At 50.1% G+C, this 17948-nt stretch overlaps 1 protein-coding gene across 2 annotated transcripts in view; it reads left to right on the forward strand.

The window, feature by feature from the left end:
* Nucleotides 1-266: 266 nt before the first annotated feature.
* Nucleotides 267-17948, forward strand: part of LOC137418528 (bifunctional 3'-phosphoadenosine 5'-phosphosulfate synthase 2-like) — a 51871-nt gene continuing 34189 nt past the window's right edge. Inside the window, exons 1-2 of one of the 2 annotated variants that reach the window (XM_068104610.2) lie at nucleotides 267-642; nucleotides 1698-1812. In XM_068104610.2, the coding sequence (XP_067960711.1) occupies nucleotides 595-642; nucleotides 1698-1812 (163 nt within the window). In that variant the 5' untranslated portion in view covers nucleotides 267-594. Of the gene's footprint in view, nucleotides 643-755; nucleotides 1386-1697; nucleotides 1813-17948 lie in introns of those variants that run through there. The other variant, XM_068104609.2, reaches the window with a different exon arrangement.

Consider the following 17948-nt stretch of genomic DNA (forward strand, 5'->3'; position numbering starts at 1 on the left):
AAGACGCGAACACAGCAGCAAGAGTGGACACGTCCCCAAGACGCGAACACGTCAGCCAAATGCGGATACGTCCGAAAAACGCGGATACGTCAGCAAAACGTGAATACGTCAGCAAAACGCCGTTACGTCACCAAGACGAGGATACGTCACCAAGACGAGGACGTGTCGGTAAAACGCGGATACATCAGCAAAACGCGAACACGGCAGCAAGAGTGGACATGCCCCCAAGACGCGAACACGTCAGCAAAACGCGGTTACGTCACCAAGACGAGGATACGTCGGCAAAACGCGGATACGTCAGCAAAACGCGCTGACCGACACGAGCGTTTAGGAGGCGGAGCTGTGGCGTCACCAATGGTCAGCATGGGGTCACGTGGTGTTGGTGAGCGTGCAGGGACGGAAGACACGTTGGCACTGGCAGGGCGGAGGTTTCATGCACAAGCGTTTCATTCATAGAAATATAAAGAGCACTTTATTTTCAAGGATTTGATGTTGGCGAAGCATTCATTTTAAAGCTAATACCTCAGCTAGAGACTTGTAGAGTGTTCGAGTTAAATAACGAGCGAATAACACGATACGTACTTTATAGACGTGATGGATGCAGAGGATCAAGTGAAAAGAGCTCGGAATTGTAGCAGCTGGGTGAGGATCTTGTCTGCGTGTCAAGTCTGCGTGTCTGCGTGTCTTGCATACGTGTCTACGCCCACTGATGTATTCACATCTCATAAAATCCCTGTGCTTCTTTCATTCACTTCACACCGCATTAGTTTCCCTTCATTTCTCATCTCACCTCCTCCTCCTCCTCCTCTCACTCTCATTGTCTGTCTATTTGTCTCTCTGTCTGGCTCTCCCTCCTCTGTCTGTCTCTCCCTCCTCTGTCTGTCTCTCCCTCCTCTGTCTGTCTCTCCCTCCTCTGTCTGTCTCTCCCTCCTCTGTCTGTCTCTCCCTCCTCTGTCTGTCTCTCCCACCTCTGTCTCTCTCTCTCTGACTCTCTCTCTGTCTCTCTCCCTCCTCTGTCTGTCTCTCCCTTCTCTGTCTCTCTCCCTCCTCTGTCTGTCTCTCCCTCCTCTGTCTGTCTCTCCCTCCTCTGTCTGTCTCTCCCTCCTCTGTCTGTCTCTCCCTCCTCTGTCTGTCTCTCCCTCCTCTGTCTGTCTCTCCCTCCTCTGTCTGTCTCTCCCTCCTCTGTCTGTCTCTCCCTCCTCTGTCTGTCTCTCCCTCCTCTGTCTGTCTCTCCCTCCTCTGTCTGTCTCTCCCTCCTCTGCCTGTCTCTCCCTGCTCTGTCTGTCTCTCCCTCCTCTGCCTGTCTCTCTCACTCTCACTCTCACTCTCACTCTCACTCTCACTCTCACTCTCTCTGTATGTCTTTTTCTATCGGAAGGATTGGGGTACAGAGATACTTTTGCTTTGTTCAACTTGTTGGAGTTGGTGTCTTACTGGAATTATAGATAGATACAACTTGTCATTATATGTTTTCCATTATATGTTTGCAACTTGTCATCAAATGTCGAGTTCTACTTTGCTTTGCTCGGATTTGTATAGTTTTCATCGTGGTGCAAAGTTGTATTATTATTTGTTACTTTCATTACTTTACGGCACAAATGAAAATGAATGAAAATTAAACCAAAAACCCAATGTGATCACTGTTGCCAATTTGGTGTATGGTTGAGCTTTTCTTGAAATTGAGACGACCTCCACAGGGTGCTCAAATGTCCACCAACGTGGTGTACCAGTCCCAGCATGTGACCCGCAACAAGCGAGGACAAGTGATCGGAGGGAAAGGAGGGTTCCGTGGATGTACGCTCTGGTTCACAGGTACCGTACAGTCGAGGACTCGGTGAATTACAAGAACTAAATAAAAATGGACGCAGTGTAGGGATGTGAACCTGGGATCCTAGCATCACGAACCATGTGATCAAATGTTGTGTTACTTTGCTCTCATGATCTATCTTGTTTACCCATTTTTAAAATACACCACATTAAGTTTTTTGCAATAATTGCAACTAGATTGTGATTCTCATTAACTGTTTTGCAACCTTTGTCGAAGTCGCCCTCTCTTTTTCATCTTTGGCGTGTTTAATTTGGTTATTGTATCACTCGCAGCATTGCACTGCCATGTCTGATCGGATGATGCACAGGAAGCGAACTTGCCATTGAGCTGTCTAGTCCGTGTTCCATTCCTGACCGGACTACAGACTGTCGGGTTAGTTGTTCACGGGTATCGGCGTTGCTTCAATGAGGGCACCGTCCGTCAGATAGGACGTCGAGCCGGGAACCCGTCTGACAGGGATGATCGCTGGTGGACGTTAAAAATCCCTCGGTGTCTTTTGATGAACAGTGGGCAAGTTATCACCGGTAGCCATGAGACCTAATTCCAAGTTTCTGCCTCGACCAGCTCCAGTCAAATGCTGGACCTGGGCTAACTGTTTCGTGAAAGTCTTGGGTCAATCTTCAATCCCAATGAGTCGCTGACCCCATACTAAAAATGGGAAAGGTGGGCACATTATGATGAGCTGTTAGGACGCTTTTGCTGATTTACATAGATTTTGTTATACATTTGGAAAAGGAAGACTTTATTGTGACATGAAAAGCAATAATATTGTAACGATTTTGAGAAGTGTGTAACGAATTTGAGAAGTGTAACGGTTTTTGAGAAGTGTAACAATTTTGGAGGAAGTGTAACGAATGTGAAAACGTTACAATGTGAACGTTACAATGTGAACGTTACAAAAGGTACGGTAACATCCTGTTAATGTAAATAATGGTCGCAGTCAGCGTCCTAGTTAATTGCATGAAATGTACACGCAGGTCACGATATATCTTTTAAATAGTGTATTTCCTTATTCCATGTAGGCTAAGTATGTGTTTTCCCACTAGATTGACTTTGCATTGTATCAAACAAAATAAGCGTAGGCCCTTCCAATTTCCCCAAAACCTCCCTTCCAATTGCCTTCCGCATTTTGGCCGGTTTTCTTCAAACCACCATTGGCCACGAGGTAAGGTTGGGGAAGAAAGGCGTGTCTCCAAGAGGGAAGGAGTGAACCAGCCCTAACAGCCAATCAACACCGTGGTGAGTGACCCGGTAGGCGTGCCCTCGGAGCCGGCGGCTTGATTTCGCTCGAGGTGATAAAAGCGACTGCAAGGGACTGCTTTACGAGATGAGCTGGAGATGACCCTGGGAGAGGAGCAAAGAGGCTGCACCAAAGAGAGGCGGTGAGATGCGAAACGCTCCAAGCCAAAGAGGAGAGGTACTCGGCAAGGAGACCAGCTTTGGAGAGACGCGCTGAAAGGAGGGAGACGGCTCCACCCCAAGAGAGGAGCAGGTGTGCCGAACCAGCGCGTGCCGTCGACCACAGCGGATACACGACGGAGGGTTTCCCGCCAAAACCGCGAGGAATTGCGAACGGCGGCCTCCCGACCTTGCCTGCCTCTCAAGCGATCCATCTCAAGCCCTACCTGCCTGCATTATCCCCGGTGTAAGTGTGAACGTCCTGTCCTGCTCGTTTGTCTTGGGGCTAAGTAAAAATGAATAGTGTAAGTTAAGGATTCGCTGTGTTACTGCTTCTTCCATCCATTGCTTGTGTGTGTATAATAAAACCTGTTCTTCCTCCGTATTCTTCTTCTTCTTCTTTTTCATTCTCTTTCGGTCGCTTTAGAGATTTCCCGATTGAATATCTGTGGGGCGATCTGGTCAACGTCGGGTGGAATCGGGTTTTAATCGGGGAGGAACTGTTCGGACGCGGTTAAATACACCACCGCTCGGTCAATATAACATCTAAAAGCCGCGTCTGTAACATTTGGTGTCAGGAGTGTCGGATTCGAACCTGGGACTAAATTTATTTAGCCCAAATTTTGGACACCAATTGTGTTAGTCAGTAACATTTGGTGTCGAGGAGGGAGATCGGACCCGAAGCGCGCTTAACGCGCTCAAAATTACAAGCTGCCGAAATTTATTTTGTTTTATAAAGCAAAACCCGAATTTTGAGATCGCGCCATGGACAATCAAGGCGATCGGATGTCGGTGGGAGAGATAGACAGGGTGGAATCGACCCAGGACCTCGGGGAAATGTATGTGGAGGATAGGGAGGAGGAGAAAAATAGCAATGTGGTTGCGGAAGTATCAGACGCGCAAAGTGGCGTCCTCACGCACGTGGGTGTAGCGGCACCAAATTTTGCCGCGACCGTAGCAGCGCCGTTGGTGGATTTGAACCTTTTTTTTATACAAATGAAGGCCCTTATGGACAAGAATAGCGAACAAATGGAAAACAGAAGGAGGGCTAATAGCGAAGAAATGGAAAGCAGAATTATGGGGGTAATGAGGGACGAAGCGAGGGGTACCGGTGAGAAGTTAGACAATAATTTTGAGGAGTTAGACAAGAAATTTGGGAAGTTAGACAATAATTTTGAGGGGTTAGACAACGGGATAAAAGAGGTAAAGAATGGGTTAACGGGGGTGGAAAACAGAATGGCTGCCCAGGAGAATCAGTTAGAGGGGGTGAAAAATGGGTTAATGGGGTTAGAAAATAGGATGGAGGACAAATTGCGGGAAATAGGGGAACAATCTGCCAGGGAAATCAAACAAATGGGAGAGCAAATAGAGGAGGTGAAAATCGGGGTAGAAACCAAACTGGATGCTCAGAGGGATGAATTGGGACAGATGAGGGTGGCATCTACAAAAGAGATGGAGGAAATACGACGAGGGGTAAGTGAGGAGGTTTCGGGGCTGCGCGAGGAGGTAAAGCGAGGTGAGAGGCGTATGGAGAAAGAGGTGAGAAATAATACGGCTAAGTTACAAGGGGGAATAGAAGATCTGACGGAGGAGGTGGAACAGCTGACAGAGGGACAAACTAAGTTAGTAGAGCAGGTTCAAAGGAACACTGCAGTACTAGGAGGGTTAAAGGCGACACAAAAAGAAATTAAAAACGAATTAATAGCGACGCAGAGGCAATGTCAGATGGTACGGGAGGAACTGACAATGAGGGTGGAGGAGGTGACAGAGATAATGGAGACAAAGGACCGGCAGGTGAGGATGCACATAGAGACGGTCACGGTAGCCTTAGAGGACGAACTTGAGGAGACGCACCGAGAAATAAAAGAGGTTAAACAAAAATTAGAGGAAGTGGAAGAAGAGGTGAGTGAAATTAAGAAGGGACGGACAGAAACTAAGAGAGAAATCCAGGAGGAGGTAATGGAATATGTACAAGGTCTGTGTTCAAATCATGATGTGATGCTCACTAACCAAATAAAGAGTTTGCAGGTGGCAAAGGAGGTGCGGAGACGAAGTACGGAGGTGAGTGGCAATGTATATGATGTGAGGAAAGCTTCAGTCGGCTTGGGGATTGGTTTGGATCCGGGTGTTCGTGAAAGGCCGTTGGTGAAGTGTGTGACAGGTCAGGTGTGCAAAAAAAGAGGTGTGCGAGAATGTCCGACCATGGGATGTGTGAGGAAAAAGTGCACGCCGAGGCGTGAGTGTGCCGTCAAGAGTGAGTTGGTCGAAGCGCGTGTGCGAGGGGGTACATGGAAGCGCGGTGTGGTGAGTGTTACGGAGGAAGTAACGAGAGAGTGTACACCTGTGGTGAGTGTTACGGAGGAAGTAACGAGAGAGTGTACACCTGTGGTGAGTGTTACAGAGGATGTAACGAGAAAGTGTACGTCTGTGGTGAGTGTTACAGAGGATGTAACGGGAGGGTGTGCGCGAGAAAGGTGTGTAACGGACGGGTGCATGAGGAAAGAGTGTGCCGTCGAGAGTAAGGGTGAGTGCGCTGTCAAGAGTGGAGGTGAGAGTAGTGAGGGTGAAACGGAGCGTGAGTTGGTTGTGACAGGTGAGCAAGGATGTACACCTGGGATGGAAGGATGCACACCTGGAATGGTAGAGCGTGAGTGGGAATGCACGCTGGAGTTGGTGGTGAGGCACGTGGTTGGGTGTGCGAATGAGAGCACACCTGTGATTGTCACAGAGGAGGTGACAGAGGAGGGGGCGCGAAGAGGTGTGTTGGTGAGGTGTGCGACCAACGAATGTGTGCCAAAGTGTTCGGTGGTCAGGTGTGTGACCAAGTCGGCGAGCGGAATGAGTGTACCGAGGTGTGTAAGGAATGGTACGAGGAGAATGGGAACAGCTGCATGTATGAGCAAGAAAGGGGTAGCGTATGCATGTAAGCGTTCAGGTGAAGCGTCGACGGTAACCGGTTTAGCGGTTAGGGCGACTTATAGCCGAATCGGGCCCTCGGTGCGTGCCGGGCTTCGTGTGCCGCGAGAACCAGCGGGGATCCGAGCCACGGCGGGTTCGAAAGGACCGCCGTGCGCGATCCACGCTGGGCCTCGCGTGGAACGGCCGCGGCCGGGCTCCACTAGGCGGAGCGGGCAGCTGGATAGGAAGGGTCGTTATGGCGACCACGTTTTGTTGAGACGTGCCGGCAGGTCGAGATCGGGACATTGGATGGCTCCACGCCGAGGTGGTGCGTGGGATCTCGGGCCGGGTAAGCCCCCGCCCCTGCCCCGAATGCGGGACGCATCCAGCCGCCGGCACAAAAGAATCTGCGTTCATTGCTCGGCTGTACGAAGCCAGGCTGTAGACGTGAATTGCAATTGGCGCACCGAGAGGATGTAATAAGTGGACGGGTGATGGTGATAGTGATAGTGAATTGATACGAAATTTCGAAAAGTGAGTAGAATTGGCAGTAAATGGAAAATTTTTGAATTGGTTGGAATCTGGACGAACAAAATTGATAGTGAGAGACCCCCGATGTGGTGGGATGGCAAATCCACCATCCCTCACAGGTGGGGCAAATGCGCAATAGCTTATGGGGTGTATGGCAGTGAACTAGCCCGGGTGGGTTAGGTTATATTGATAGGGCCCTAGAAGATGACATTAGGTAACGTTAAGTTTAGTTAGTGACTGATACCTGTAGTGGGGACGCAGGTAGATTAGGGTGGATTATAATGACGTGGGAGCGCAATAGTTAAAGGGACGACTGGGAAGCGCAAGTTTCAGAGGGGAGTAGTTAGCTGAGATGATGCCGTGTGTGTGAGGATTGAACAGGTGAGAATGGAACAGGTGTGATTGCACAGGTGTGCAACTGAACAGGTGTGTGGAGCAGTGTATGAGGGAGTAGTGGTGATTGCGTGTTGTGTTGACCAAATGGTCCAGGAAGAAAGGAGGGTGCAGGTGGCACCAGGTATGATTGCACAGGTGTGCAACGACAGGTGAATGAAGAACAGGTGTATGTGGCTGTGTGGAATAAATGGTAGTGTGGAATATGTGGAGTATTGGAATGGATGGTCGTGGAGTGAGAATGGTGGAAATTGTGGAGTGGAGTGGATGGTGCGAAGGTGTGAATGGGGGAAGAGTGGACCCCCATCACGGATACCCGGGGCGGGTAGTGTAAGTGTTAGGTAGAGGGTACAGGTAAATTGTGGTTGGATATTGGCATCTGTGGTGCGGGTGACAGAATGGTATTTGGATGGGTGCGTTGGTGTTGTGGAAATGGCTGGGCGTGTAGCCTGTTAGTGTGTGTAGTTGGTTTGGGCACTCCACCACTGTGAGGATGTCGGCCAGGTGAGGCCGCAGGTGGGCTCTGGGAGCCGGTAGTAGTTGTTGTGGATGGGGCCCGAGGATCCGGAGGACGGACCCGGGTAGCCCAGTGCCAGAGGGCACCATGGGGTGACAGAGCCAGGAGAGGGGCTGTCCCCAGGTAGTTAGGTTAGGGTGAGGAGCTAGGTAAGCTCGGGTGGCAACTACAGTGGTGGAGGTGTGCAGGTGGGTAGACCTGTTGGGAGAGGTACACGTCGCAGCCCAGAAATTGTGCTAGAGCACCGGGAGATGAATCGGGGGAGTGAGACCCCAAATTGAGAAGCACCACAGTTTGGCCAATGGGAATTGGTTATTAGAACCCATAGTGTAAGTTGGCCAATGGATTGGCAGGGAAAGACCCCGGGTAGTGTAAAGTGTGTTAAAGTCATTTAGAGGATAGTTAGGATGAAGGATCTCCTCGCACCATCTGCATCCACTCACCTGAGGTGACAGGTACTCCACACCATGCCATGTTTTGATTATTTTTTATGATGCAAATGTTTGGATTGTGAGACGCATCATGACGTGGGTGTGACATTGTGCGTAATTCCATCTCTCCCTCCTTATGAGGATTGATGATGAATTGGTGATGGCAAATTTTGAAGTAAAGGGATTGTGGAGACGAATTTGGGATAGGGGAAATATGGGGAAGACGTGACAGTAGTGACGAATTTGTAAATGAGTAGATTTTTTGTACATATGGGGTAAGGGTAGGGTAGGTGGCAGGGGGGTGACGTACGGTAGGGACGAGCTTTCTCACTTCGCCCTCCGTACGCATTTCACCTTGCATTGCCTTATTGACGTGCACCCTTGTGACCTTACCCCTCGCTCAATTGTCTTTCTTTTGTCTCCCACATGACCTGTGCGCCATTGGGTGCCGATGGGAGCGTGCGTGAGGTGGCCATTGTGCGCCCGAGATTCCCAGAACCAGCATGCATTGCGTTGATGTACCACTGTATGGACCGCTGTTCTGCGGCCAAGTACCACTTGATGGACCCCAGGTTCTGGGGCAGGGCACCTCTGTTGGAGACCGGCCATAGTGGCCAGGGAATCTTGCTTGCGGACCTCGGTAAGGTGGCACCTATGCCAAACAGGTGGACCACCCTTAGTTGGCCCCTGAGGCCCTAAATAAAAATGGACACAAGTTGTGCTTTTTATTATTTCCAACTAGGCCGCATGAAGCCAGAAGACGTCGGGAAGAACATCGGCCCAGCAGAGAAAGAGAAGACCACCACCAGTTGTTTTGTTGTGTTTATTATGAGCCATGGTGACTGCGCACTGGATGGTGCTTTTGGGTGCTTTGTGGTGTTTGGTGCTTTTGGGTGCTTTGGTGGTATTGGTACTGGTGCATCGATGCAATGCGTGCTGTCTCCTCCCTCCCAACAGGAATTTCTTTCTCTTGTTCCCTAAAAAAAAACAAAAAAAACGCAGGTCCTGGGTTGCGTTGTAAATAAGAAATCACGTCATTGTAAATAATGCTCCCCATCGTAAATGTATAGGTTGAGAATAATTCCGTAATTCGGTTAGCTGTGGGCTTGAGTCTGTTAGACAGGATGCAATGCAATAGGGGGACATACTTATTTGTGTTTTAAAATTGTCACACTCAGGGTCAGGTTAATTGTAGAGGGAATTACACCTACGTGTCACACTAAGTTAAAGTTTAATAGGCCCGAGGACGGACCTGAAGAAAGGGGGGTGCAGTGTAACGATTTTGAGAAGTGTGTAACGAATTTGAGAAGTGTAACGGTTTTTGAGAAGTGTAACAATTTTGGAGGAAGTGTAACGAATGTGAAAACGTTACAATGTGAACGTTACAATGTGAACGTTACAAACGGTACGGTAACACCCTGTTAATGTAAATAATGGTCGCAGTCAGCGTCCTAGTTAATTGCATGAAATGTACACGCAGGTCACGATATATCTTTTAAATAGTGTATTTCCTTATTCCATGTAGGCTAAGTATGTGTTTTCCCACTAGATTGACTTTGCATTGTATCAAACAAAATAAGCGTAGGCCCTTCCAATTTCCCCAAAACCTCCCTTCCAATTGCCTTCCGCATTTTGGCCGGTTTTCTTCAAACCACCATTGGCCACGAGGTAAGGTTGGGGAAGAAAGGCGTGTCTCCAAGAGGGAAGGAGTGAACCAGCCCTAACAGCCAATCAACACCGTGGTGAGTGACCCGGTAGGCGTGCCCTCGGAGCCGGCGGCTTGATTTCGCTCGAGGTGATAAAAGCGACTGCAAGGGACTGCTTTACGAGATGAGCTGGAGATGACCCTGGGAGAGGAGCAAAGAGGCTGCACCAAAGAGAGGCGGTGAGATGCGAAACGCTCCAAGCCAAAGAGGAGAGGTACTCGGCAAGGAGACCAGCTTTGGAGAGACGCGCTGAAAGGAGGGAGACGGCTCCACCCCAAGAGAGGAGCAGGTGTGCCGAACCAGCGCGTGCCGTCGACCACAGCGGATACACGACGGAGGGTTTCCCGCCAAAACCGCGAGGAATTGCGAACGGCGGCCTCCCGACCTTGCCTGCCTCTCAAGCGATCCATCTCAAGCCCTACCTGCCTGCATTATCCCCGGTGTAAGTGTGAACGTCCTGTCCTGCTCGTTTGTCTTGGGGCTAAGTAAAAATGAATAGTGTAAGTTAAGGATTCGCTGTGTTACTGCTTCTTCCATCCATTGCTTGTGTGTGTATAATAAAACCTGTTCTTCCTCCGTATTCTTCTTCTTCTTCTTTTTCATTCTCTTTCGGTCGCTTTAGAGATTTCCCGATTGAATATCTGTGGGGCGATCTGGTCAACGTCGGGTGGAATCGGGTTTTAATCGGGGAGGAACTGTTCGGACGCGGTTAAATACACCACCGCTCGGTCAATATAACATCTAAAAGCCGCGTCTGTAACATTTGGTGTCAGGAGTGTCGGATTCGAACCTGGGACTAAATTTATTTAGCCCAAATTTTGGACACCAATTGTGTTAGTCAGTAACATTTGGTGTCGAGGAGGGAGATCGGACCCGAAGCGCGCTTAACGCGCTCAAAATTACAAGCTGCCGAAATTTATTTTGTTTTATAAAGCAAAACCCGAATTTTGAGATCGCGCCATGGACAATCAAGGCGATCGGATGTCGGTGGGAGAGATAGACAGGGTGGAATCGACCCAGGACCTCGGGGAAATGTATGTGGAGGATAGGGAGGAGGAGAAAAATAGCAATGTGGTTGCGGAAGTATCAGACGCGCAAAGTGGCGTCCTCACGCACGTGGGTGTAGCGGCACCAAATTTTGCCGCGACCGTAGCAGCGCCGTTGGTGGATTTGAACCTTTTTTTTATACAAATGAAGGCCCTTATGGACAAGAATAGCGAACAAATGGAAAACAGAAGGAGGGCTAATAGCGAAGAAATGGAAAGCAGAATTATGGGGGTAATGAGGGACGAAGCGAGGGGTACCGGTGAGAAGTTAGACAATAATTTTGAGGAGTTAGACAAGAAATTTGGGAAGTTAGACAATAATTTTGAGGGGTTAGACAACGGGATAAAAGAGGTAAAGAATGGGTTAACGGGGGTGGAAAACAGAATGGCTGCCCAGGAGAATCAGTTAGAGGGGGTGAAAAATGGGTTAATGGGGTTAGAAAATAGGATGGAGGACAAATTGCGGGAAATAGGGGAACAATCTGCCAGGGAAATCAAACAAATGGGAGAGCAAATAGAGGAGGTGAAAATCGGGGTAGAAACCAAACTGGATGCTCAGAGGGATGAATTGGGACAGATGAGGGTGGCATCTACAAAAGAGATGGAGGAAATACGACGAGGGGTAAGTGAGGAGGTTTCGGGGCTGCGCGAGGAGGTAAAGCGAGGTGAGAGGCGTATGGAGAAAGAGGTGAGAAATAATACGGCTAAGTTACAAGGGGGAATAGAAGATCTGACGGAGGAGGTGGAACAGCTGACAGAGGGACAAACTAAGTTAGTAGAGCAGGTTCAAAGGAACACTGCAGTACTAGGAGGGTTAAAGGCGACACAAAAAGAAATTAAAAACGAATTAATAGCGACGCAGAGGCAATGTCAGATGGTACGGGAGGAACTGACAATGAGGGTGGAGGAGGTGACAGAGATAATGGAGACAAAGGACCGGCAGGTGAGGATGCACATAGAGACGGTCACGGTAGCCTTAGAGGACGAACTTGAGGAGACGCACCGAGAAATAAAAGAGGTTAAACAAAAATTAGAGGAAGTGGAAGAAGAGGTGAGTGAAATTAAGAAGGGACGGACAGAAACTAAGAGAGAAATCCAGGAGGAGGTAATGGAATATGTACAAGGTCTGTGTTCAAATCATGATGTGATGCTCACTAACCAAATAAAGAGTTTGCAGGTGGCAAAGGAGGTGCGGAGACGAAGTACGGAGGTGAGTGGCAATGTATATGATGTGAGGAAAGCTTCAGTCGGCTTGGGGATTGGTTTGGATCCGGGTGTTCGTGAAAGGCCGTTGGTGAAGTGTGTGACAGGTCAGGTGTGCAAAAAAAGAGGTGTGCGAGAATGTCCGACCATGGGATGTGTGAGGAAAAAGTGCACGCCGAGGCGTGAGTGTGCCGTCAAGAGTGAGTTGGTCGAAGCGCGTGTGCGAGGGGGTACATGGAAGCGCGGTGTGGTGAGTGTTACGGAGGAAGTAACGAGAGAGTGTACACCTGTGGTGAGTGTTACGGAGGAAGTAACGAGAGAGTGTACACCTGTGGTGAGTGTTACAGAGGATGTAACGAGAAAGTGTACGTCTGTGGTGAGTGTTACAGAGGATGTAACGGGAGGGTGTGCGCGAGAAAGGTGTGTAACGGACGGGTGCATGAGGAAAGAGTGTGCCGTCGAGAGTAAGGGTGAGTGCGCTGTCAAGAGTGGAGGTGAGAGTAGTGAGGGTGAAACGGAGCGTGAGTTGGTTGTGACAGGTGAGCAAGGATGTACACCTGGGATGGAAGGATGCACACCTGGAATGGTAGAGCGTGAGTGGGAATGCACGCTGGAGTTGGTGGTGAGGCACGTGGTTGGGTGTGCGAATGAGAGCACACCTGTGATTGTCACAGAGGAGGTGACAGAGGAGGGGGCGCGAAGAGGTGTGTTGGTGAGGTGTGCGACCAACGAATGTGTGCCAAAGTGTTCGGTGGTCAGGTGTGTGACCAAGTCGGCGAGCGGAATGAGTGTACCGAGGTGTGTAAGGAATGGTACGAGGAGAATGGGAACAGCTGCATGTATGAGCAAGAAAGGGGTAGCGTATGCATGTAAGCGTTCAGGTGAAGCGTCGACGGTAACCGGTTTAGCGGTTAGGGCGACTTATAGCCGAATCGGGCCCTCGGTGCGTGCCGGGCTTCGTGTGCCGCGAGAACCAGCGGGGATCCGAGCCACGGCGGGTTCGAAAGGACCGCCGTGCGCGATCCACGCTGGGCCTCGCGTGGAACGGCCGCGGCCGGGCTCCACTAGGCGGAGCGGGCAGCTGGATAGGAAGGGTCGTTATGGCGACCACGTTTTGTTGAGACGTGCCGGCAGGTCGAGATCGGGACATTGGATGGCTCCACGCCGAGGTGGTGCGTGGGATCTCGGGCCGGGTAAGCCCCCGCCCCTGCCCCGAATGCGGGACGCATCCAGCCGCCGGCACAAAAGAATCTGCGTTCATTGCTCGGCTGTACGAAGCCAGGCTGTAGACGTGAATTGCAATTGGCGCACCGAGAGGATGTAATAAGTGGACGGGTGATGGTGATAGTGATAGTGAATTGATACGAAATTTCGAAAAGTGAGTAGAATTGGCAGTAAATGGAAAATTTTTGAATTGGTTGGAATCTGGACGAACAAAATTGATAGTGAGAGACCCCCGATGTGGTGGGATGGCAAATCCACCATCCCTCACAGGTGGGGCAAATGCGCAATAGCTTATGGGGTGTATGGCAGTGAACTAGCCCGGGTGGGTTAGGTTATATTGATAGGGCCCTAGAAGATGACATTAGGTAACGTTAAGTTTAGTTAGTGACTGATACCTGTAGTGGGGACGCAGGTAGATTAGGGTGGATTATAATGACGTGGGAGCGCAATAGTTAAAGGGACGACTGGGAAGCGCAAGTTTCAGAGGGGAGTAGTTAGCTGAGATGATGCCGTGTGTGTGAGGATTGAACAGGTGGGAATGGAACAGGTGTGATTGCACAGGTGTGCAACTGAACAGGTGTGTGGAGCAGTGTATGAGGGAGTAGTGGTGATTGCGTGTTGTGTTGACCAAATGGTCCAGGAAGAAAGGAGGGTGCAGGTGGCACCAGGTATGATTGCACAGGTGTGCAACGACAGGTGAATGAAGAACAGGTGTATGTGGCTGTGTGGAATAAATGGTAGTGTGGAATATCTGGAGTATTGGAATGGATGGTCGTGGAGTGAGAATGGTGGAAATTGTGGAGTGGAGTGGATGGTGCGAAGGTGTGAATGGGGGAAGAGTGGACCCCCATCACGGATACCCGGGGCGGGTAGTGTAAGTGTTAGGTAGAGGGTACAGGTAAATTGTGGTTGGATATTGGCATCTGTGGTGCGGGTGACAGAATGGTATTTGGATGGGTGCGTTGGTGTTGTGGAAATGGCTGGGCGTGTAGCCTGTTAGTGTGTGTAGTTGGTTTGGGCACTCCACCACTGTGAGGATGTCGGCCAGGTGAGGCCGCAGGTGGGCTCTGGGAGCCGGTAGTAGTTGTTGTGGATGGGGCCCGAGGATCCGGAGGACGGACCCGGGTAGCCCAGTGCCAGAGGGCACCATGGGGTGACAGAGCCAGGAGAGGGGCTGTCCCCAGGTAGTTAGGTTAGGGTGAGGAGCTAGGTAAGCTCGGGTGGCAACTACAGTGGTGGAGGTGTGCAGGTGGGTAGACCTGTTGGGAGAGGTACACGTCGCAGCCCAGAAATTGTGCTAGAGCACCGGGAGATGAATCGGGGGAGTGAGACCCCAAATTGAGAAGCACCACAGTTTGGCCAATGGGAATTGGTTATTAGAACCCATAGTGTAAGTTGGCCAATGGATTGGCAGGGAAAGACCCCGGGTAGTGTAAAGTGTGTTAAAGTCATTTAGAGGATAGTTAGGATGAAGGATCTCCTCGCACCATCTGCATCCACTCACCTGAGGTGACAGGTACTCCACACCATGCCATGTTTTGATTATTTTTTATGATGCAAATGTTTGGATTGTGAGACGCATCATGACGTGGGTGTGACATTGTGCGTAATTCCATCTCTCCCTCCTTATGAGGATTGATGATGAATTGGTGATGGCAAATTTTGAAGTAAAGGGATTGTGGAGACGAATTTGGGATAGGGGAAATATGGGGAAGACGTGACAGTAGTGACGAATTTGTAAATGAGTAGATTTTTTGTACATATGGGGTAAGGGTAGGGTAGGTGGCAGGGGGGTGACGTACGGTAGGGACGAGCTTTCTCACTTCGCCCTCCGTACGCATTTCACCTTGCATTGCCTTATTGACGTGCACCCTTGTGACCTTACCCCTCGCTCAATTGTCTTTCTTTTGTCTCCCACATGACCTGTGCGCCATTGGGTGCCGATGGGAGCGTGCGTGAGGTGGCCATTGTGCGCCCGAGATTCCCAGAACCAGCATGCATTGCGTTGATGTACCACTGTATGGACCGCTGTTCTGCGGCCAAGTACCACTTAATGGACCCCAGGTTCTGGGGCAGGGCACCTCTGTTGGAGACCGGCCATAGTGGCCAGGGAATCTTGCTTGCGGACCTCGGTAAGGTGGCACCTATGCCAAACAGGTGGACCACCCTTAGTTGGCCCCTGAGGCCCTAAATAAAAATGGACACAAGTTGTGCTTTTTATTATTTCCAACTAGGCCGCATGAAGCCAGAAGACGTCGGGAAGAACATCGGCCCAGCAGAGAAAGAGAAGACCACCACCAGTTGTTTTGTTGTGTTTATTATGAGCCATGGTGACTGCGCACTGGATGGTGCTTTTGGGTGCTTTGTGGTGTTTGGTGCTTTTGGGTGCTTTGGTGGTATTGGTACTGGTGCATCGATGCAATGCGTGCTGTCTCCTCCCTCCCAACAGGAATTTCTTTCTCTTGTTCCCTAAAAAAAAACAAAAAAAACGCAGGTCCTGGGTTGCGTTGTAAATAAGAAATCACGTCATTGTAAATAATGCTCCCCATCGTAAATGTATAGGTTGAGAATAATTCCGTAATTCGGTTAGCTGTGGGCTTGAGTCTGTTAGACAGGATGCAATGCAATAGGGGGACATACTTATTTGTGTTTTAAAATTGTCACACTCAGGGTCAGGTTAATTGTAGAGGGAATTACACCTACGTGTCACACTAAGTTAAAGTTTAATAGGCCCGAGGACGGACCTGAAGAAAGGGGGGTGCAGTGTAACGATTTTGAGAAGTGTGTAACGAATTTGAGAAGTGTAACGGTTTTTGAGAAGTGTAACAATTTTGGAGGAAGTGTAACGAATGTGAAAACGTTACAATGTGAACGTTACAATGTGAACGTTACAAACGGTACGGTAACACCCTGTTAATGTAAATAATGGTCGCAGTCAGCGTCCTAGTTAATTGCATGAAATGTACACGCAGGTCACGATATATCTTTTAAATAGTGTATTTCCTTATTCCATGTAGGCTAAGTATGTGTTTTCCCACTAGATTGACTTTGCATTGTATCAAACAAAATAAGCGTAGGCCCTTCCAATTTCCCCAAAACCTCCCTTCCAATTGCCTTCCGCATTTTGGCCGGTTTTCTTCAAACCACCATTGGCCACGAGGTAAGGTTGGGGAAGAAAGGCGTGTCTCCAAGAGGGAAGGAGTGAACCAGCCCTAACAGCCAATCAACACCGTGGTGAGTGACCCGGTAGGCGTGCCCTCGGAGCCGGCGGCTTGATTTCGCTCGAGGTGATAAAAGCGACTGCAAGGGACTGCTTTACGAGATGAGCTGGAGATGACCCTGGGAGAGGAGCAAAGAGGCTGCACCAAAGAGAGGCGGTGAGATGCGAAACGCTCCAAGCCAAAGAGGAGAGGTACTCGGCAAGGAGACCAGCTTTGGAGAGACGCGCTGAAAGGAGGGAGACGGCTCCACCCCAAGAGAGGAGCAGGTGTGCCGAACCAGCGCGTGCCGTCGACCACAGCGGATACACGACGGAGGGTTTCCCGCCAAAACCGCGAGGAATTGCGAACGGCGGCCTCCCGACCTTGCCTGCCTCTCAAGCGATCCATCTCAAGCCCTACCTGCCTGCATTATCCCCGGTGTAAGTGTGAACGTCCTGTCCTGCTCGTTTGTCTTGGGGCTAAGTAAAAATGAATAGTGTAAGTTAAGGATTCGCTGTGTTACTGCTTCTTCCATCCATTGCTTGTGTGTGTATAATAAAACCTGTTCTTCCTCCGTATTCTTCTTCTTCTTCTTTTTCATTCTCTTTCGGTCGCTTTAGAGATTTCCCGATTGAATATCTGTGGGGCGATCTGGTCAACGTCGGGTGGAATCGGGTTTTAATCGGGGAGGAACTGTTCGGACGCGGTTAAATACACCACCGCTCGGTCAATATAACATCTAAAAGCCGCGTCTGTAACATTTTCGGGTTTTTATTTTCGTAAAACAAATTCAAATTTCGCTGTTATAATTTCGAGCGCGTAAACGCGCTCCGGGTCCAATCTCACTCCTCGACACCAAATGTTACAGACGCGGTTGTGGATGTTGGTTTACCGAGCGGTTTGGTATGACCACGTCTGCACAGTTTACCCGATTCCACTCGAACGTTGCCGAGTCGCGCTACGCTGAATCAATGAAGGAAAAGGACACAACGGCTGGGTTAAAATGACACGACACCAAGGGTTCAGTTCTCAAGACCTCCGGAGGAGGTTATATTATGGCGGAAGGTCAGATTACAACTACAAGAGGGACAGCATAGAAAGACAGGCACTTAGACACACTTATCTTATTCCCTGACAGACGACAGATAAACAGGACAAAAACTGACTCACACGGGGATTGATGGCAAGGAAAGCGGGCAGTCGATGGCTCAAGGTGCACCGTTCTCGGAGGGGGTGCACCGTTCTCGGAGGTACTGCAATACCGGGTCGATGCGTGGAGCTCGCTCAGCGCTTGGAGGTGGTGACTGGCTCTTCTTCAAGCTGGGGGCGCATCTCTCGTCACGTCCGGTAAGTGGCCGCGTATATCCGGCGGGGAGTGACACGCCCTCGGCTAGTTAGCTCCGCCCCAGATGGAATCGGTCCGCCCTTCTTATTGGGTGCGGGGGGGTTACTGGCTCCGCCCCTGACGAGGAGCTGACAGCCAGCCCCTTCGTGGTAACCCCGTGGAGCGCATGGGCAATGGTGGCTAACCACGCCGGTGTGAGGACGCACACTCCCCGCACGCCGCGCCGCG

This window comes from Myxine glutinosa, chromosome 12, assembly GCF_964187855.1.
Source record: "Myxine glutinosa chromosome 12, kmMyxGlut1.1, whole genome shotgun sequence".
Lineage (NCBI taxonomy): Eukaryota > Metazoa > Chordata > Myxini > Myxiniformes > Myxinidae > Myxine > Myxine glutinosa.